Source organism: Solenopsis invicta, chromosome 7 (genome assembly GCF_016802725.1).
Source record: "Solenopsis invicta isolate M01_SB chromosome 7, UNIL_Sinv_3.0, whole genome shotgun sequence".
NCBI lineage: Eukaryota > Metazoa > Arthropoda > Insecta > Hymenoptera > Formicidae > Solenopsis > Solenopsis invicta.
In genome coordinates this window covers 2,269,444-2,292,003 of record NC_052670.1, presented here as the reverse complement: position 1 = coordinate 2,292,003, position 22,560 = coordinate 2,269,444, and the positions used below count along the sequence as shown (strand labels likewise).

The 22,560-nt window shown below is 39.6% G+C and overlaps 1 protein-coding gene across 1 annotated transcript; it reads left to right on the top strand.

Moving 5' to 3' along the window:
• The first annotated feature begins 171 nt into the window (after positions 1-171).
• Positions 172-21,220, top strand: LOC105199952 (protein stoned-B). The gene is made up of 13 exons (XM_026130529.2): positions 172-369; positions 6,372-9,120; positions 9,487-10,599; positions 10,660-11,088; positions 11,171-11,339; positions 11,519-11,717; positions 11,837-12,331; positions 12,542-12,776; positions 12,882-13,050; positions 13,288-13,402; positions 13,676-13,994; positions 14,269-14,479; positions 14,711-21,220. The coding sequence occupies exons 2-13, from the start codon at positions 6,405-6,407 to the stop codon at positions 14,856-14,858; spliced, it is 6,318 nt and encodes a 2,105-aa protein (XP_025986314.2). The 5' UTR covers positions 172-369; positions 6,372-6,404; the 3' UTR covers positions 14,859-21,220.
• Positions 21,221-22,560: the final 1,340 nt, after the last annotated feature.

Below are 22,560 nucleotides of genomic sequence, written 5' to 3'. Positions count from 1 at the left end.
TGCCGTCGCCGTCGTGCAGCCGCCGCTCGTTCTCAACAAACAGTAATCAAATAACTTAATCGCGTAACTCGTCACCTCCGACTTCCTGTCTGTTCAATCTTCCGCATCCGGCGCGGCCGCCGCCGCCGCTGCCGCCGCCGCCGCCGTCGACGTCGCTGCCGCAGCCGCCGCCGCCGCCGCCGCCGCCACCGCTGCCGTCGTCGTCGTCGTCGTCGTCGTCATCGTCGTCGTACTTCTCTCTCTCAACCGAATACGCCGGCTGTGAGTACCGAGCCATTACGAGCCGCGACCCAAGCGGACCCACCGAGTCGAGCGGGATGACGCGAAAAAAATGTGCGCCGTATCAACGTGGCTGATGAGGCTGAAATCGTAAGTATCGCTCAACTACCCCCGGTTTAGCGGAGCCGCCACCGCCGCCGTCGCCGAAAGGCGGACGAGGGTGCCCACCCCCGGTGGACGGCGGGCGCTCTCGCGTATTCGCTCCGGATTGATCGCCGCTCCGGCATCCCACCGTAATTCTAATCGCGCAGCGCCCCGTTTGAAGGCCACATATCATTTTATTTTTACCCTTTTAGATTCGCGAAATTCCCCGCGTCCGCAACAGGCGCCCGCGTCTCTGTTCATTGATCTCACGTCCTCTCAGTCTTCGCGTCGTCCGTAATACGTAATTATGCGAATCGCTTTGCTTGAAACGTAAGAAAGTAGCGCGCTCCGTCCACGCACTCCGCGATCGGGACGAGGCGCGTACGCTGTAATCCCGCAAAATTACGTAATTTACGTAATCTTGGTACGCAGTTGCTGAATTCCATCGGTGGTATCCATGATTACTAGTTGCACGTTTAATTAACGCAATGTCGCCGTGAGTCGATGGAAGCTCGCGCTTCCTATATATAGTGTGCCGCAGCTCGCATAGCGATAGGATGCTCCAGGTAGAAAATAGGAAAGATAAGAAGAGACGAGGCAATTCAACGTTGTATTTCCAATTTCACGTTTCGTGACGGCTAGAGGAGCGTCGTTAATCATCAGAGAGCACTTACGCATTTAGGCGCACACTTGATTTCACGTATCTACGGTGCTCCCTTTAATCTTTCTTTGGCTCCCATCGATAGTGTCAGCTTCAAAGACCGACCTGCAATCGATTTTTAAGTTTGATTTATGAAATAACTGAGCAGAATTATATTCCTCCATTCTAGTCACTTCGTCGGGATATTTGACAGGATAAAATTACGAATTTTACTTTCCAGTTTCTCTCGGGCATGCTTAATTGGATATAGAGTCTCAAAAAATGTTGAAAACTCTAATTTTCTCAAATTAATTTTTTTTATTAAAAAAATTAAAAGATTTATAATTTTTTGAGTAAAACTCATTTTTCAAAAATGTTTACTGTCACGATTTTTAAAAAATATGTTACAAAATATGTTAAAATCTTTACGAAACCACTGTATTTCTATGTTCTACAATATTTAAAGTGTGTTCAGTCATCTTTTTTTATTTCGAAGAACGAAAACTGTAAATACGGCAAGCGGTGAAATGCGCTGAGATCATTTTGAGCCTGGTGTGATTATTACGGAAATATCAAGAGGTGTGACCACAAAGAGTTAAACATACTCGAAGTAACGACTTGGGCATTTTGAGTTATCGAAAAATCTTGTTTTGTGCCTTCCGGGGCAATTTTGAGGAATCGAAATGTCACAGGTGCCGAGCGGCGGGACACCTCTACGAAAATCCGTTTATTTTCGTGGACTTACTAAAATCTGCACGCGAAGTACGAATTATCGGCACAGCGCTCCCTTCGAAATTCTCCTTCTTCGGTGTAGATAAAATTAGATGCGGCACGGAGCGCCGCGTTTTATTCCCTGTGCGTCTGGATGAACGCGACTGACGCGGGTAGCGACTACTGTGACAATGCCTAGCACACGGTGAACGGCAATGAGACTTAGGAGACCTCTGATCGATCACTGCGCAGGAAAGGTCGTCTTCGGTAATTTTCGTTTTCCATTTTGTGCCGGTGATCGACTGCCCGTTGAGAAAAACACGTTCAGCAGCTTCTAACGCTGTCGTTTATAGAGTATTGATTTTTTATCGTCGCGCGTTACATATTACCTCATACTTTGGAAACAAAAATTTGTCACTTTTCTCTCATGAAAATCTTTCTCGGTGTTTCTACATTGCAATTTGTGGTTACCCCGATATTCTACAACGAAACAAAAATTTACTTCAGCTTGTTCGGAAAAAATTTGCAGATAAAAGGATAGAATAACTGTATGTATTTGTTTTACAGCTTGTAAATGGAGTTAAGGTTTATTTTCTACTTCTTTTTGAATTAGGAATTTCACACAAATTTTAAAGATTACTCTCTATGGAAATTTATAAAAAATCCAATTCACTACATTAAAAGTTATAGTTATAATTTTAATTTGGAACAAATTTATCTGTGACTTTATTGAAAACGTGTTTGTATTGATTCAAGTAGTTAAAATAGATGAAGAAAATAATGGAAATTAATTAAAAATTTGAAGAATGTAGATATAGGTGAAATATTCGATTAAATAATTTTGAATGAAATATTTAAAGGATTCAAAAAATATTAAGGTACTGCAGCAAAATATAAGTCTTTAGTTTTTAAACGAATCTTGATAAGCTTTTAGCTCGTATTATACAGCCAAAACATTTGAATTTTTAGACACGTTCATGCCCGTTGCCCGTTTTTGAAATACTTCATATAACTGCCGAAGTGCCGAAACGTACAATCAAGAAACGAAATATAATCAGGATAATGTGACCAGGTTTCTCTTATTCAGAAACTTCGAGACAGATTTCCGGTAAAATGTGTGACAGGCGCATACAATTGTTAGCAATGCCCTCGAGGGATATCCTTTCAGTTAATACACGTTGCCTATAGTAGCAATGACTATATGACAGATGCAATTGGTTATTGAATTTGAATCTTTTCGTTGACGGCATGACCTAATTAAGTAATAAATAAGACAAAGCCGAATGAATATCGTTCGATGACGCTCCAGATTGCTCTTTCCTATCTTACACTTGTTTAAATTTTTTCTTAAATAATATTTATATTTTATTTCATAGTAATCTAAAATATCACTGATTGTATTCGATATTAATTAAAATATAGTTAATTTACTTGCACTGTCTTAATAAAAATTTTTTTCTAGAATTTTTATACGAATTGGAACATTTTTTAGAAATACTGAGAAAATCTACATCTTTTCTTAAAATTTTGTATAATGTGAATTCTGAAATATTTTAAGATTTATTCAATAACTTCTGAAAAAAACCTTAAATTTTTTTCAAATTTTAGATATTTATAAAAATTATAGAAATTATAGATATTTATAAAAATTTTAAAAAGTGTTCCAATTTGTATAAAAACTATGAGAAAATTATAAATTTTTAGGAAAATTTTGAAAAATTCTAAAATTTATACAAAAATTTTTGTATAAAATATTCTGAGAAAAATTTTTGCTAAGCTGATATCTGACGTCCAGAAAAATGTATTGTTTGTACTTGAATTAAAAAAAAAATTTATGTAAACGATGTTATCGCGACTAATTTTTATACTGATTTCGCACACTTTGGTATATACGCGTAGCTGAACGTTTCTATATATAAAACTGCAGACGTGCCGTTTTTTATTTATTTTTCTACCCGTGACCTCGCTTCGTGAAATAACTCTTTGCAAGCAAAGCTCAATCTTCGGAAAATCTAATTTAATTATTAATTATAAGATTACATGAGCTTATAATTTATTATAATTATTTATTAAACTTTAAAAACTCCATTGTATTAATCATTAAAATGCTCATATGTATATTTTGTAATGATTGAAGAGCTATCGATAAACATATTCGTGTTAATATTTCATGTAATAATATAACAAAAACAGTGTAGTTAATAACAACTAATATGACTCCTATGCTAATAATATTAATATGTAATATGGAAATATATTAATTAGAATTATCAATTGATTATATTAATTAAGCTTCTTTTATTAATGTACATTAATTACGTTCTATAATTGGGTTCCTAATAATATCTCTGGTTTTGAAGATATCATGTATTATCCCTATTTCCGAAGTATCTTATCGTGTCTTGTATCTCATGGTCAATAATATCGATTCATTGGACGGTATTAGAGAAATGCTGTCTGTCAGGCGAAGATAAAAGCGGATAAACCTTTCGGATCTTTAATTAACGAAGTGATGTAGTCGAATGTATTAAATATTTATGATATGCACAATTCCTTTTCATTCGGCTATGCAGAAGAAGCGAAGAAGGCGCTGACATAAGCCACAGTCGATTGTTTTAATCTAGAACGCCTAACAGGAATCGGTTTGACCTAAGCGCTCTACCTGTCGTTTAAAAAATTCTTCATGACCTTCCATGTCGGACATTTACATTTCTTTATACTGTTAGATTATTTTGTGCAACGTTCCATTATATTCGCACCTTTATTACGCGCAGGCGGCAATTTAAAATATTCTAATAACCATTTTCTTTAAACTCGTAAATTAAAAATTTATATGATACGCTTAAAGGACAAGAAGCTAAATCAGTTATTAGTGCTATCAAAATGTTAAAAATATCAATCGTAACTCACTCTTTATCTTTTTCTAAATTTTAGAACTAGAAAAAGAATTAATTAAGCCGAGATAAAGATTAATCTGAATTGGTGTAAGTAGAAATAAATGTGTCATATTCATTTTTTTTTTATTTGCGAGTGCAAGAAACGTCAAAAATTCATTCGCCTATTTTTATCATACAGTTTGTTGGACTGCATTCTAATAATTAGTATTAACAGCAAGTGCGTACGCGGTACACTTTGCAATACTCTGCACAGAATATTTTTCGGCAACACAGAAGATATTCTCTTTCGTTGTCAAGATCAACGCGGCTCGCTCGCTTCTTCTTTCGTGTATCGATTATAATTTCGTGACACACACACACACACACACACACATGAACTCTTTACACTTGTATAATATAAAGAGATGTACGTGTGCATCACATATAATGCAACCCAGAGCTAGTTCATAGCCGGAGCTGCTTGACGACCCGTGACGAAAACCTGACTACACCGAGGGATTTGCGTGTGTGTAAAAGGGTGTTCTTACCGGGGAGTGCGTAGCACGTGGGTCACGTACAAAAGACAAAAATGTCACATTTGAGAGTTTACGATCGAGAGGAGGCTCCCCGCTTTGTATCCTCCATTCCCTTTAGCATGCGTGACTCTTCCAAGAGACGCACTTTAGTTTACGCTCTTTCCTCGAGCCTCGCCACTCGAGAGAACGATGCGAAAATAGAAAATACTATACTACGTTGATCGTCTTATTGATAATCCGCTGCTGCACGCCGGTATATTAATTAAATTTTATCGACACTGTCTCTCTCTCTCTCTCTGACAAGTTCGGTGTGCATTCGATTAAAATGCAAACACGCACGTGTGTTGTACGATCACAAGCTTATTAGTCACAGGTAAAAGCATCAGCGTAAGTAACTTGCAATCTATCACGATGCATTCTTGATGTCTAGCTTAACACAGAGTAATAAAGCAACGAGACGCAAGGTGGTTAGTAGCACGTCTAAATTGTTATTTTGAGATGTGAATTGTTACTGTGGCATTCGCGTAGTGCGTGAATTAATAATGTTATGGAATTATACATTATATCGTTACGAAATCTACCATGAATCGTTCAGCGGAAATACGACGGAAATATCTCATTGGAATTCCGACGAAAATGTAACAGGCAACGTTTCTCTCGGCGAATCTAATCTATCGGCTTTCTATATAAAGCCTTAACTATCTTCGACGACTTTGACGGGTTTGGCAGGTTATTTGTAAGGAAGTTAGATGTCGTCCGTAGAGCACACCTCATAGAGAAATGCTGCAAGAGACATTTTGCTTTTATTTCAACGCCGTTTTCCCTCATCGAACGTTTGAGGAACGAGGGGAAAATACATTCGGTTACTGCACTGCGATCGATCGGCCTCTCTTGGCAATGATCCCGCATCGCCATTCTTTATTTCAAGACGCAGATTTCTGTCCAATAGCTCCAATAATTTTTAAGCCGTTCTCGTAGCGTCTTATTTATGTATAACATAACGTAATTAATTATTTATCTTAAAATATATAGAATATATTTTATTTTTACAGCGTTTGTTTATTTACAGAGATTGCACAGTATAATTGTAAAAACATAATTAGTTTAGGTTCAAAAAATTAAAAATAATTTTCTTATAAATTTTATCATTTTTAACTCGTATCTATCACCGGAGAAATAGATTCTTTATAGATTACAGTAGATTCCACGATATATTCGCGCAATAATCTACTTTTTTATTCGCAGGAGCCTCTCACGCACCACAGTAGGTCTTAGAGGATGCACAAGTTAGCCAAAGGCCTGAAGAAGAAGAAAAAGCCGAAGAAGGGCAAGAAAGGGGCGGAGGAGGAGGATTTCAATCCGGAAGAGCTCGAGCGTTATCGGCGCGAGCGGGCAGAGGCCCAACAGAAAGCCGAGGAGGCTGGCGAAGCGACTAAAGGTACCGGATCCGACGAGTGGAAAAAGTTCCAGGCTTTGACTGCTGGCGTCGATTCGGTCTTGAGGAAGACTCAGGATGACCTCGATCGGATAAAGTCTACCTCGTTCTTCCAGCGAAAGGCGCCGTTGGAAGAGAAGAAGCCGGAGGAGGCGAACCAGGAGGATTCCAACAAATCATCTTCAAAGAGGTGGGTGGGCTTCGATAAAGAGGGTAATCCAATCGAAGCCGCACCGTCGGATATCGACGGTCAAGAAAGGAAGGGAGAGAGACCGTTGGTCAACGAGGACGGTTTCGTAGAAATACCGGAAGACGAGGATGAGCAGGAGGACTCCGCCGAAGAGGATATCTTCGACACCACTTACGTCGACGTTCTTCAGAATATCGACGTTCAATTAGCTTACATACCGGACAGCCCAACCGAGGAGGAGACCGGAGAGGATCCTTTTGACACCACCAGCGCCGACAAGGTTCTCCGTACGGTTGATAAAAAGGGTAACAAACTAGTCAGCTTAGGCAATGCTGTTGAGGTGTTATCGGGAAGGATCGATTATGTAAGCACTTGCAAAATCACCAAGGGAAGGCGACCTCGAATTCAGCAAGATCTATTGTTGGACGACTTTGATGAGGCGGAACAGCCGTCGGTAGAAGCCGTTGCAGCGGAACCGGTAGAAGTACAGAAGACTTTGTTGGATGACGACAGCGATCTGCCCGATATCCCAGTCGATTTGACGAAATTACCGCCTGTGTTACCAAGACCAGTCACTCCCGTTACTTTTACAGCCACTCAGGAGGGCGCAGACTCGACGAACACTGAAAAAACGTTAAATGGTCCGCTAGATATTTCCGAATTCGAAGTTCTGAAGGAGAAAACGGTTTTGGAAGAGATTCCCGACTTAGATGACGCTGAATTTGATTTAAACGGCGCGCCAGATGAACCGGTTTGTCTCGAGGAAGCCGATGATCCATTCGCCGAGAAAGAACCTGAAACGACCGATTTTCAGACAGAGATAATCGAGGCCAGCTTTGAGGCAGCTACCTTCGTTGACGAGGCCGATCCGTTTGACACTGCATTCGCGGAAAATATATTACCAGGTAAAACAGAACTGAAATTCATCGAGAAAGAGCTCGAAGAATTACCTGTCTCGGAAGTATCCATATCACTGACCGATCCCGCTGGCTTGAACAGAGATTACGAAACTGGTCTACTGAAATTAGATAATAAACAGAAAAATGGCAGTTCGCTGTTACCCAAGAAAGATCTGCTAGGCGGCTCGACCACCGATCTTAGCCAATTGGCAGACGAACCGATCGCACCTGTCGAAGAAATTATCTACGTAGATCCCTTTGATACGTCCGCGGTAAAAGAGCTTCCACCCGGTAAAACAGAACTCAAGTTCTTAGAAAAGGAATTGCTCGGTGAGCAACCTAGCAGTTGCATCGAGGATGACGACGATTTTGATCCGAGGAAAGATGAGGAATCAGTGAAACAGCCGCCCATAAAACCGCCACCACCTAGACCATCCGCACCTGTTAAATCCGTTCCAGTTAAGCCTGCGTTCGAGGTTAACTTTGAAGAGGACGAGAAGGTCGAAGTAACACCGACGAATCTCGAAAGAAAGACTTCCAGGCCAGAAGTCCTTGAACTAGCTCCCATCAAGGCTGTCGCGTTTGAACTACCGACGCCGTCGAAGAGACCTGATCTTCTCGCGACTAGCGAAGAGGAGAAGACCTTACCTTCTAAACCGCTGACACCGTACTACTCCCAGAAGTCTATAGAAGAGTCGTTACCGATAGAAGACGAGGAAGTAGATGTCGATCCGTTCGACACCAGTTTTGTTAGTAACGTCGCACCTGGCAAGACCGAGCTCAAACTTATCGAGTCGGAATTGTTGAGACAAGAGCCTAAGCTATCTCACAGTTTGAGCGATCACGACTTCGACCCGAGGTCTACCACAGAACCAATTAGAAGACAAAGCGATTTCAGTGCTACCTCGGTTACACCGGGCAATCTAAAGCTTGCGCAGTTACAATCATCGCTGATACAAAAGGTTGAAGAAGAAGTTATCGCAAAACAAGCACCTCAGAGACAGGAGAGCTTGCTGGATGCGGAAGTCGAGGTCGACGCGAAACCTCTGACGCCTAGGGTTGAGAGCAAACCTATCGCGGAGGAAGAGGAGATCTCTTATTTGGACCCGTTCGATACTTCTATCGCGACGAACATCCTTCCCGGCAAAGCAGAGCTGAAGATATTGGAGAGTGAGTTACAGCAAATTTCTCAACCACCACCACCGCGTCCCATCAATCTACCCGCCGTGGTATCTACGGTTGCGTCAACAGTCCCGGAAATTGACGATTTCGATCCTAGAGCAGACGAAATAAAAGAGTCCAAGGACTTCCTGTCTTTGGATGGACAGGATCCTGGTGACAAAGTGTTGACGCCGCTTCAAAATAAAGATTTTAATTTGGACGACGACGTGGATCCCTTCGATACTAGCTTTGCTACTATCGAGCCTGGACGGACCGAACTGAAACTGCTCGAATCGGAACTGATGAAGTAATATTATCAACCGTTACACAGCTCCATTTCTTCTGAATCTTTAGAGTAATCTTTTGACTATCTGGTTGTTGAACTGTTCAACATAGATGTGCATATTGACTACCTCTTTTGAAGCTACACGAGCTATTTAAATCCTTAAGCTCTACTTGTTGTACATCAATAATCTCTATATACTACAATCTGAGGGGAGATTTCCAAAAATGACTTGGGTTGATTAATGACTTAAGATTGTACCAAGAAATATCTGCCTAACGTGCAGAATAGAAACAAAATTAGTCTATTCTATTTTGATGAAAGTGCAGTTCAAAAGATTTCGCTCAAGTTTCAACAACTGTTATAGTTAATTCTTAAACGGAGTTTTTAAGTCAATTCAATCATGGATTCCAAGGGCGGAAATCCATTCCTAATGGACGATTACGCGGCGGAAGCGGGAGGTGGCTTGCCCCCGCAGGCTTCCAATCCTTTCCTTCAAGATTTCACCGACACAGCAAGTTCTGGAGCGGGCGAGAACCCTTTCCTAAATTTCAGCAGCGATCAGACGTACGAACCGCCGATGTCCGTTGATTCTACCAATCCGTTTGCCTCTTTCGGCATTGAAAGTACTGCTCCGAATACCGGATTCGAAGCGGCCACTGACATTAATACGCCAGCAACCAACGTTTTCACTAGCCAACCATCTGATATCTTTGTTACGTCCGATAACGCGGGCGTGGATCTATTTGGTACGATGACGACGACGACGGCAGCCGAGAAACAACCGGCGGCGGTCGTTAGTCCGCCGCAGCCATCTCCGGCGGCGACACCTCCGTCGAGAAATGGAAAGCCACTGCCGTCAAGGCCACCCCCGCCAAGACCGCAACCACCACCACCACCGATACCGCATCCACCGGTACAGCCACCTGCCAAGAACACGAAGGACTTGATATTATCGGTCACGGGGGCAATGGACGCTACTTCGAACCACCTTCTAGATCGGTTGCAAGCAACCAGAACACCTAGCCCCACGCTGATGCATTCTCCATCACCCACCCCAGAGCACAGCTTCGCCGATCTTCTAGACGTCGATAGCAATGTGCCGGATTTGATTCCGGACGATAAGGTCGTTGAGCCGCCGAAAAATCAAGACATTATGGACCTCTTTGAGCTTGATGCACCTGACACAAACATCACCTCGAGCAGTATCTTCTCTACTTCCATGATCACTACGGGTACTACCAGTCTCACGGGAGCCCCAATGACAACTGCCGCGAAGGATAACCCCTTCGCGAGCATGAGCGAAGAGGCGGTGGTCCCTTCTGCCTATGGAATGGAATATCCAGAAAATGTCATTAGTAGCGAGAAACGGCCTTCAATGACTTCCCCGACTCCTTTCTCGGTCATAGAAACGGATGTCGGACAACCCGGCGCTGTCCTGGACCTTGCGGAACATGCTCCTGCGGCTCAACCTGTGTCAACAGCAGCTGCTCAACTCTTTCAAGGTTGGTAAAAAAATTTCTTCTCTTTCTTTTAAATGAAAAAAAAATAAAAAAAAATCAAAGAGGTCATTTTTACAGGAGCAGAACAGGTTTCCACCGGTGCTGACACAAACTTTTTCTCTATGGCCAACACAACCACAGCAATGCCCTTCGCAGCTGCAGCTCAACCCTTGTTTGCTCCGTCGGAAATCGCGCAGCCCGCTTTCGCCTCGGATCTACTGGGTGATTTCGGAGAACCGACCAAGGAGATTAGCAGTGGTCTGATCTCCACCAGTCCGACCCCTGGAATGGAGTTTCCCGGGAACGAGGCTTACCGACCCGAAGAACAGTTGGATAACTTCGCCGCTACGACGAAGGTGATCGAGAATACCGGCGACTCATTCGATGCTTTTGCATCTAAATTCGATAGGGCCGCGGAAGTGGAAACTAATGGCGGTGATCCCTTCCTGGATGCCTTTGGCGGACCAACCGCTATGGACACCTCTAGCGATGGTAAGTGGATGAACGTGATTTGTAACTTTACTTTGTACTTACTATTTGTAACTACTTATAGCGATAATAATTTTTCCTATAGTTTGGGGAGATTCGTCGGTAGCAGGCTCGGAAATGACAATGAGCGGTTTCGGAGAACCCGACGGTTTTGATTCTTTCTTGAGTATGACAGCACCACCGCCGGAAACGAAAGTGAAAAGATCCGAGTCTGCGGAATCGGATGAAGGGCCCGATTTCAGTGTATTTATTAAGTGAGTTAAAGAAAAAATTATTACCTTTTAAATTCGAGATAAAAAGATGAGATTGATTTACTTCTGATGTTGTTTGTTGTATATTCAGTACCACAGCATCATCAAAATATTACAGATCTTTTTTAGAGCATTTATCTAACATTAATGCATGTTTAACATTAATCTTTTATTTATTTCAGACCGAAAGAAGGAGACCAGATAATAACAGCAGAAGGTGGACCTGTACCTACGTTAGCGCCGCCGCCGAAAAGTCCGCAAGTCGCCGCGTATACAGATTCCTCGCCGCGTTTCAATCCCTTCGATAAATCCGGAATTGCGCAGGATGCTGTGGTATCCGAAACTGCACAAACGGCCGAAATGGCTAGAACAGATTCTCAGGTATTTTTTTCTTACTCAGTTTTTTGTTTTTTAATTACAAAATTATAAATAAAAAGAATTATTTTTAAGATAAAGGTATCAAATAAATCCTACATATATATTTCTTTTTCTTTTTTCAGGAAACTCCACCTACTCCTTTGTTCGACGAGGATGTTAGCCAACCGCTCGAGGATTTCCCGCGGATAACTTACACCGGTGACGGTTGGGAAATGCAGTTACGACAGCCGAATAAAAAGAAAATCACGGGGCAACGTTTCTGGAAAAAAATCTTCGTCAAGCTGGTCTATCAGGGTGACAATCCAATCCTTCAACTGTTCAACAATAAAGATGACAAAGATCCGTTTCAAGAATTACCTCTGCTCGCTTGTTACTCGGTGTCAGACATTGGCGCCCAACAATTCGATCAGTACGGAAAAATCTTTACGGTGAAGCTGCAATATATCTTCTATAAAGAGAGACCTGGCGTGCGACCTGGTCAAGTCACGAAAGCGGAAAGACTGACTAACAAACTCAGTCAATTCGCAGCATATGCTATTCAGGGTGATTATCAAGGCGTCAAAGAGTTTGGGAGTGATTTGAAGAAATTGGGTCTTCCTGTCGAACATGCACCTCAGGTAAATTATTTTAGTTTCTTGATACAAGTTACATTTAATAGATATCAAATTATTAATATATTAGTGTGCATTAGTGTAATGCTCGTAAAGATTAATCTCTCTGAAGATGACTGTATAATGTATATAATAATAATAAGCCTAAAATATTATCTGTATGTATTGAGCCACAATTTATATCAATTTCCATTAAATGTTCCATGTTGTTTGCAGATTTCTCAGTTATTCAAACTTGGTTCTCAATGTTACGAAGACATGAAACAATTTTCCTGCGCTATCGAGGAAGCTCTCTTTAGATTACCGGCGCATCGCGACCGGGCTCTAAATTACAAAATGGAGGAGGTCCAGGTAACAGTGGTAGATGAGTTATACGTTGAGCAGAGTGCTGAGGGTCACGTGGACAAGCAGATTGCACGTGTTCGTCTTTTCTTCCTGGGTTTCCTTTCTGGTAAATATCTCAATAATTATGTTATGTAACAAAATCTATCATAATAAAAAATTGCGTTTTTACTATTTACGTTTTTACATGAAACGAGCTCAATTTATTGTTTAGGTATGCCCGACATAGAATTAGGAATAAATGATATGTGGCGGCAGGGTAAAGAGGTCGTTGGCAGGCACGATATCATTCCCGTTGTAACGGAGGAATGGATTCGCCTGGAGAACGTCGAGTTCCATTCCTGCGTCCAGCAAGATGAATATGAAAAGTCACGAATAATAAAGTACGTATCTCATTATGGTTAACGATGATAAAACCGATAAATGTGATTTGCCTCGAATAAACACTAATAATTCTAACAATCTCTAAATCGCTATTGCAAATAAGCATGCCAGTAATAGGATTAAATTTCTTCATGCTGAATGAAACATATCCTTATCTTAGAAAATTGATACAATCTGGCACGTTTTTTAATTAACTTAATTTAGAATTAATATTCTACTAACATCTATCTCTTAAGGTTCAAGCCGCCTGATGCATGTTACATTGAATTGATGCGGTTTCGCGTAAGACCGCCTAAAAATAGGGAACTACCGCTTCAGCTAAAGGCTGTTATGTGCGTTACTGGGAACAAGGTAAGTTTCTACTTCCACATTTTCAGCAAACTTTCCGTTCAGTATTTAAATAAAAGCGAAGACTTCTTGTTGTGATTTTAGCATTTGTCGTATTTTTCTACTATCTATTGTATTAGGTAGTATTGTCACTCTCCGTTTTATTACAAAAATACTGTATTGGGCATTATAGAAAAATTTTATTTCTCTTCATTCTTTAACTCATTCTTGCGCACAGCTAACTTTCATAATGATACGTTTACCGCATCATTTGACTCCTTTTTACTCCGTTATTAGGTGGAGTTGAGAGCGGACATTCTCGTGCCTGGTTTTGCATCCAGGAAACTAGGCCAAATACCATGTGAGGACGTGATGGTTCGCTTTCCTATACCCGAGTGCTGGATCTATCTATTCAGGGTAGAGAAACACTTCAGGTACGGCTCGGTAAAATCGGCGCACAGACGAACGGGGAAGATCAAAGGTATCGAGAGATTCTTGGGCGCCGTCGACACGTTAGAACCGCAACTGATGGAGGTAACTTCCGGTCAGGCGAAGTACGAGCATCAACATCGCGCTATCGTATGGAGAATGCCCAGGCTGCCCAAAGAGGGACAAGGTACATACCTATACTTCCTTTTTATTCAGTTACTATTAATTCTACTAATTAATTGTCAAACCTTATATTTATTTTATAATTTGAAAAAATTTATTTCGTTTTGTGAGCTGAAAGAAATATGATTAAACAAATCTCAACTATTTATTAAACATAAGAATATTTAGGCTCTGAGGGTAGAAACATCACGCAGAATGGTTTAAATATATACCACGTGTTCAAATCACCACTCAATTCTGGCCACCGTCCAATTTCGGTTACTCGCGGTTATTTCCAGGCGCGTATACGACACATCAGCTGGTTTGCCGTATGGCTCTCACTTCCTACGACCAGATCCCAGAAAATCTCTCGGAATACTGTTACGTGGAGTTCACGATGCCGGCGACGCAGGTGTCCCACACGACCGCGAGAAGCGTCAGCCTTCAGAACAGCGACAGTGACGCGCCCCCGGAAAAGTACGTCCGAAATTTGTCACGTCACGAATACAGGTGAGTTCAAAAAGAAATTATTCCAATATTAGAAATCACACAGAGAACAAGAATGCACAACTTTCTCAATATGCCTGTCAAATTATTCGATTATTAAAATTAATATGCACTGCTCGGTGTTTCTACAAGAAGGTAGTCCATCTATTGTCCTTGTTCAGTTTCCCTTTGTTGTTAATCTCAAACTAGTATTGTGTGTTACTGAACATTGTTGCATTATGAAACGTTGTTTAGGGTGGGGATCGAACATACGCAGGGCGAAGGGCCGAGTGCATACGTTACAGCGACGATAGCGAAAAAGATTCCCGAGAGTACTCCGGAAGTTCAAGAGACGCCTGAACCACCGGCGGCAGAGTCCGATTCCGATTCCTCGGATGGCTAAATCGGTCGCTATAAGTCAACGTCGATCAATCGGCGCCGCATTGTAATAATTAGTACATTATCAAGGGAAGGGAGAAGGTAGGAGAGAGAGCTAAAAAAGGAACGTGTTACGTAAGTCGAACGGTAGAGAGCTACATATGGCTGACACACTAGTCGTTTAAGCGGTGAACGTAGGTACTATATCGTGTACGTGTTACTAGTCTGTATACAGAGGGAAAATTCGCGCGAATCGGCCACGAGATGTTTCACGAGTTCGCAAATAGTTGCAATAAAGTGCGAATGATCATGTGCGAAAGCGGTTCGGCATTAGTCAAATTGACAGGTGTTATGATTGAAGGAGATGGAAGCAGATCAGAGCAGAGACTAAAATTAATCGATTTACAAGACGACGTCTTGACCCTCGAACGTATCGATTGCTGAACGATCGAAGTAGACCAGAGCTATACGAGCTGAAAAAATAATCTACCTGACATTTGACGTATGCAAATATACAAATTATTATTGTCTTTTTATTTGAGATTCTCGCATCTACTTGGGGACTCGGAGCTTGGGGACTTGTTACCTCTTTTCTTTCCGATCTTCGACCCAATTGCTAATGATCATTGTCCGCAATATAATCTCGCATGCGAACGATTCGCAAGACATCTCGTCCGCACTCGCGCCGCGCAACATAGTGGCTAATGACAAGTAAATTAAAGGGAAAATAATTTGAAATATGGAAGGACAATACTGCTTTTCCGTTTTGTTTAGCTTGTTAAGTCGTAGAGCAGTTGCGACGGAAAGCTTTGCGCTCGTAAAGTACGTTCATGGCATTTCAGATATTTATCGACATTCCTGATCGTAACATTGAGAACATTCTCTTCGCGGCCATGCGCTTTTTAAACAGACGGTTCAAATATCTAAAAATTTACATAAAACTCATTTAAATTGTGTCTAGGTCTAAGTTCTTTTGATTTATGTCATAGAAACAGTACATTTTTTCACTTGCAAATTAAAGCAGAAATGTTCCTCGTTTAAACATTCTAAAACTTTTAGATACTTTAAGAAACATTCATAAATCTAGTATCACATTTTTGTGAATTATTGAAAGAAAAGACCGCCCAAAGATATATCGTCCTAAATCATGTCGTCGTCGCAATCAGAGAGCAATGATCTGTTAGATATCGTTACTTTATAGACGCGAGCATATCCCATTGTTTGAGCTTATAGATGATCTATGCATACCGTTATCTAGTCGCTAGTAGAGGTACTAAGTTATAAATCAATTATCACGGTTAAAGTCTGCGGTTAGAGTCTGTTAGATATAGTGTGCGGACAACAAAGGAGATAGTTTTAGAACGGTGGTGTCCACTGCGTGTGCAATATTAATTCAGCGTGAATGCGATAAGTGCGATGAAGACTTGCGAGAGTGCGAGAGTAGTCCTTAACAATACTCATGCGAGTCATAGTAGTAAATCCTCTAGGAGAGGTTGTAATAACGCGATTGTAAAAAGAATCCTAGACGTAAGTTTCCGTTCTTCGTTAACGTTTTATTTTCGTCCTTTTCAGTCGGTGTGCAACGCTACCGACTTGTGGCAGGAAGAATGCAGCATTACCAAATAATAAGAAAGCAGTAGCATAATTATGCGAGGTTTCTATCGTGTACGTTGAGTACAGAGAGATCTCCATTAATTATATATAGTCTGACGTGTAATATCATCTTGTATTTTAAAAATAAGGTATTTAATCGATTAGAGACGTAAGTTTCAGTTGTGTTTTGAATCTTTCGTTGACGCATTCTCAACCTATGAAAAAGGTCAGAAGAGTTCAGTCTAGTCCTTAGCTATTAAGACAATCGTATGACACGGACGAATTTCGCCGTCGATCATGCGTTAGTTGATAAGGTCTAGATTAAGGTTCTACTTTAAGCGTAACTTCGACAGCAAGTACTGACAAGGGTGGCCAACCAAAGATAGATTAAGCTTATTAATTGTTAGTTGCTACTCTGAGCCTCGGCGACGTAAACTAGTCCTTTACAAATGTCTCACAGAATCGTACTACTGTTTGGCGGAAAATTATTTGATTGAAATGTCATTTTTTAACAAATAGAATAATTCTCTGTAATGAAAACGCAAGTGTTAAAACAATCAACAACAGCAACAGATTTCAATACATCACAATTTTTACGACGTAATATCAAATATCATATTTTTATCTCATTAAAATTAACTATAATTTAGCATCTTGATATCATTTCTTACATATAATAGACTTAAGTAGACACACTTTTCTTTGCAAATAAAAATATTCGTGTGGTAATTTGTCATGGTATCGAAAGTTTCAAGAGAATGCGCGCAAGATGCGAATCTACATGATATCCTAGCAATTTGAAACGGCGCAAAGCTTTTCGAGTTACAGCGTCGAGGTGTTTGAGTTCGGTATCTCTAAAACGGATTTTGGGCAGGTTCTTCTTCACGGAGGCCTGCGCCAAGAACGTGACGTTTCCAGCTCGTGATCTCAAAATATGCGTAATCCTACCGTCGTGTGATCCAGAACGGCGTGTTCGTGTATCTAAGCAAAGGAGGAGAAAAAAAACAGAAACAAAAAGCATAAATACAGTTAAACGTTGCATGTATAGATTTTAGGAAAAAGGATAAGTAGTTATATACATAACGAGAGTAAGTGTGTGGCTCCGGCGTGTTTACAATGACTCTGAGAGAGAATGCGGAGAAAGAAAGGAAAGATTATATGCAAATTGGATTTTGAACATTTAACGAAAGAGGATTGATACTCACCATGTTTGTTGCAATTTTGCGCGAGAGCTTTGCTTCTCGGACAAATTTCCCACTTTGGGAAGGAGGAAAATTGTGAGAGAGGCAAACGTGCAATCATGAGAATGTTATGAAAAATCGTCACTAAAAGTATTACACTTTATAAACGATTCATTATATGACGCGACTTGTTAATTTCATTTTACGTATATTTTAATACAATCACGCGCGATGCGTTAAGCCTTGAAAGCTCATCATAACGATACGATATATAACTCACGTATTTCGTGAAATGTGATGGTACTCCCTATTTCTGTAAAAAGTATAGCTTCGATGTTAGCATGTATGCATTGAACAATTGAAAATATAGGCGGGAGATTATCATCACGATCTCCATCGCAATATACATATATATAAATGTGTCATGTGCGTATACTGATCGGTCCCTTGAGAAACAAAGAATTATTTATCTATTACTCCCTTGGAAAAAAAAGCATTATTTATCTCCGTAAAGTAAGTAGAAATTGTAGGCAATATATATATATACATATATTATATACAGTTCTAAACCCTGTTGATCTGACGTGGCACAAGAAATGGATTGTAAAGAAAATAACAAACCGTAGAATAACATAATCGTTGTCCCTATCGCATCAAGAAATGTTCTGTACAGGTGAAAAAAAAGTCTGTTAAGATAAAGTTTAGTCGCGCTTTTTGTGAGACCGATATGTAATATTTAGGAAAAACAAAAAAAAAAGAAATAAAGAAACGGAATATCGTGAGATGGAAGATGTGTGACGTAGATAAGAGTATAGCGTGTGTTACTTTGAGAATTGCTTCTTCTCAATATGCACGCGATCGCCCTTAAATGAGATCGTCGAGGAAAGCTTAGTTGCGGCTTGCGCTTTTGTCCCGCGACTGCATTTTGCTATCAACAAACGGAGAGCGAATAAAGCGCTGAAAATACAAGTCACGTTGTATACTAGTCCGAATAAAGGAAAGTTGCTGTATTCTAATAAAGAAAGTGCGGCTAACGTGAAGCAACGACGACCGTTGAAGATTCTTCCAGTGTACATTGTCCATTTGGATTATGAAGAGCAAGATGCCTCTTGGTTTAAATTTTCTCGAAACTGGACTTGATCCACTTGCACTTTCACAGCTTCAGACATAGAATTCTTCGCATTGCTAAGAAAAAAAAAGTTACGTCGCACAGTGCTCTCGCATCTATATGTTGAAAATGCTAAGCGATTCTGTATAGACCAAAATATCTAGTTTGCCAAAATTGCTTTTAAATAATTGTCTTTTGTTTTAGAGCGTATTGTTACGAGGATTCTGCCAGGAATTCTGTAAGGTTCTAAGTGTGCTCAAAGCTGGTAGATTCTTAGCCTATTGTTAAGATATATAACAGGAATATTAAAATAAATAAATAAATATATATAAATATATATATATTTACACGCGTTATATTGATTCAATATTAATGTTGTAATTACGCGTTGCTTGTGAATGTTACATTAGCGGATGATATCATTTAAGGGTTGATCGACATCAGGGTTAATCAACGCATGAGCGGAACGCTGAAACGAATGTGTACCACTTTATTTCGTCGTGGCAGATAGTAATGTATAACAAACATGATCGAATAAATAACTTACGTTACATATCGTAATCCAGAGCTTTTTATAGAGTTACAGCACGCGTGTTCCTTCGAAGCTACGCAAGTACGTAATCGCCGCAAGAAAAATACGTAATCGCACTCATACCGCAGTCATACCGTCGTGCATTTTGACCAATTTAATATAATATGCGGGACATTCCTTTTAGACTTGTACGTGAATGGTGGCTGTTGCAGAAAGTTCTCCTTTTTTCGCGAAAGTTTCAAGGTAATTAGGGGGAACATTGCGTTGAAACTTTAAAACAGTGTATACATATATATATAAGTTATCGCAATATGAAAGTATAAACCAATGTTTCCCCCGATTTAATTTAAGAGCACAGAACTCCGAGAACTTGTTTCCAACATTTCTTACGTGCTTCGCATAGAATGGGAAGATATCGCGGAATAATAGTAATCAACACGATTGCAAAGTTATCAATCTAAAAAAATGCGCACATAATTCAAAATACCGTAATTGATCGCTCAGTCGTTAATGCAAATTTTCTTACCGCAGCTGCAGACATGAAAATCTTTATGTAACAATATAAATCGACCTGCAACCGATTGACTGACAATTAATTCTCAGAGTATTTTTTTTTTTACACACAAGATGACATAATAGTATGATGTATCCGCAGTGTACTATTGATAATGTATTATTAGTCTTCAACTCAAAATTCCCAGACAACATGCTCGTCTGAAAGACATTTGAAAGACGACTTAATTTATGACGTCTTTTAATTGCCTTTAAGGCATCATAATATGTTGTCTGGATTCTTTCTAGAACGATTGCAACAACGAGAAAAAGGAATGTTATCATAAAAATGCAGCCTTCCCCTTACATGAATGATTTAATCAAGAATATTGAGCAATATTCTTCGTGAGACAAGGATAGTATTATAAATAAGATCGTAATCCAAAAGAGCAAAAATTAGTGTACGTTTTTCTAGAATATAGGAATTTCCAAATTATGAGAGAGGAAGGGGGAGAGTAGACAGATGCAACTTTCTATTAGGAAAAATGTGGAGAAAAATAAAAAAAAAATAAATTAATTAAACGGTCGAACTTTCACTCCGAGAATCTGGATTCAAACATAATTAGCACGATCTAATTGACATTAGATTCAAGCAGACAACAGAAAAATAGTTAGAATAATGCGCGCTTTCTGGTATCAATATTGCTCTTGAAGAGGAAGTGCAAGAAAATTTCAACGTCGAAGGAAAGTTAGTTTAGATTAAACACTATTAGGAAGCCTTTCTTTTAAGACAAAAAGATGCGCGTAACGTTACATTTCACATGAACCTCGCGTTTTGAGTGCGTGTGAGTATAATTTTAACGTTCAAGAATAAAAAAAAAAAGAAATTCATTAGTTTCGTAACGCAGCTACATAATATTCATAGTGCCAGTATATAATTATTGTACACACATATTGAGCTCATGAGTCGGTAAATTAACGCAGATTAACGGCAGGTGGATTGTATAACGTAGAGAGCGTAGACGAAGACTTTACGTTCCGGTTTCTCGATTTGTTTCACCGTTCGAGACGGTATCGGCCCTTAAAAAATGAAAAAGGTAGCATCTGGAATAACGTATAATGCGTAATAAACAATAATAATTCCCTGCGAATAAAAGGAGAAACACTGAACCTCCATCCTAAACAACTTATTAAAAAATATATATATGGATGTGCAATGATATAATGTACCTAATTATCTTATGCGTGTATCTGTACATCTATATTTCAATTGTAATCTAATCAATACTATAACCATGTGATGTATACAAAGAGTACCAAAACGAACAGCAGAAATGTTTCAAGAAATTCTTTGTGTATAAAATTTACAAGTGTGAGAGAGAAAAAAGAGAGAGAGAGCAAGAGAGAGAGAAAGAGAGATTGCGCGCACAGGCCATTTTTGAAAGCAAAGATGAAATAAATGTAGCGTTGTTAGCAAATGATATCAGCGGTAAATTCTATGTATCTATAAATAATATAGCATTGTTTAAAGGATGAAAATGACGACGCGTCTGAAATTATATTTTCTCAGTAACGCTCTTAATCTTACAATTATGCTATAGCCTTCCACTGCAAGTGCGCTACCTACGTTCCTTTAGTTTCTTTATATTAAGGAGCAAGTAGACAACGCAGAGTTTTGAAGTTACTCAATCCCTAATCAATATACTAATTTTTAATAAGATGACTAATAGATATGGTTGTTACGAATTGTGACAAAAAAAAAATATAATAAAAGAGATGTAAATGACAATAATTTCACGTTGTCATCGATGCTCGTATGCATACATATACACACAGCGATTAGGGATAAAACACCGGAAATATTTAATAGGAAATCTCCATGCCAACGCTAATTGTCCGCTTTCCCCTCAACTGCGATCACATGTATGAACATTGCCTCGGAAACGCAACGTCTAAATTTTTTTTTTTTTGTATAAAGTACAACCATTTTTTTCACTCTCTCGGTCTTTTCCACGTCTAAATTATACAGTCGCCGCAAGCACAACTGTTCAACGATGCAATCGCGTGCAAGATTCTTCTAATCGTTGCATTTCCGTAAGTACAAGATAAGAACGTGTGCTCTCGCACAGACATCTGCGGCGTAACGTAATATGTAACCTGTCTCCTGTGCGTAGCTATTTTCCTCCAATTTAGCATTCCTGTTTCTTTATTCTTCCTTTATGCACACTGGATTTCAAATTTGCATTGTTTCGCGGCGTTTCTCTCGCTCCATTGTAATTCATAAAATAAATTATCGCACGTGTGCATGTACCTTGCGCGTACAATAATTTATATTCAAGGTCTAGTCTGACGTTCGCAAATTGAGATTTAGTTGGATTTAGGTGGCAATGTGTTTCTATTACCGCATTATCGCGTGTGACGACGAGCTCTAGCAAATTTGTGTCCTGAACGTAAATATGTATTTTCCGAAGATCCAATGTAGAGGAAGATTGAAGCAATAAGAGGTGGGGCACCCAATAAACGGAATAGAGAATAGGAAACAGAGAAGAAGGAAACAGTTCACTATGTTAAATAAGGAAACTGATCAAATGTTCCTTATTATTTATTAAAGAAATGCGGGACATTGCACAACAAACGGAATAAAAACGTTTGTAATCTTATCTTACAGTCCTTGTTGAAGAAATGATAGACATCTCACAATAAATGAAATAGAGAACAAGAAAGAGATTAAAAGGAACCGTTCAATATGTTAAATAAAAAAAAACACTCAAACGTATCTCATATTCTTTATTGAAGAAATGATAGATATTTCAATAAATGG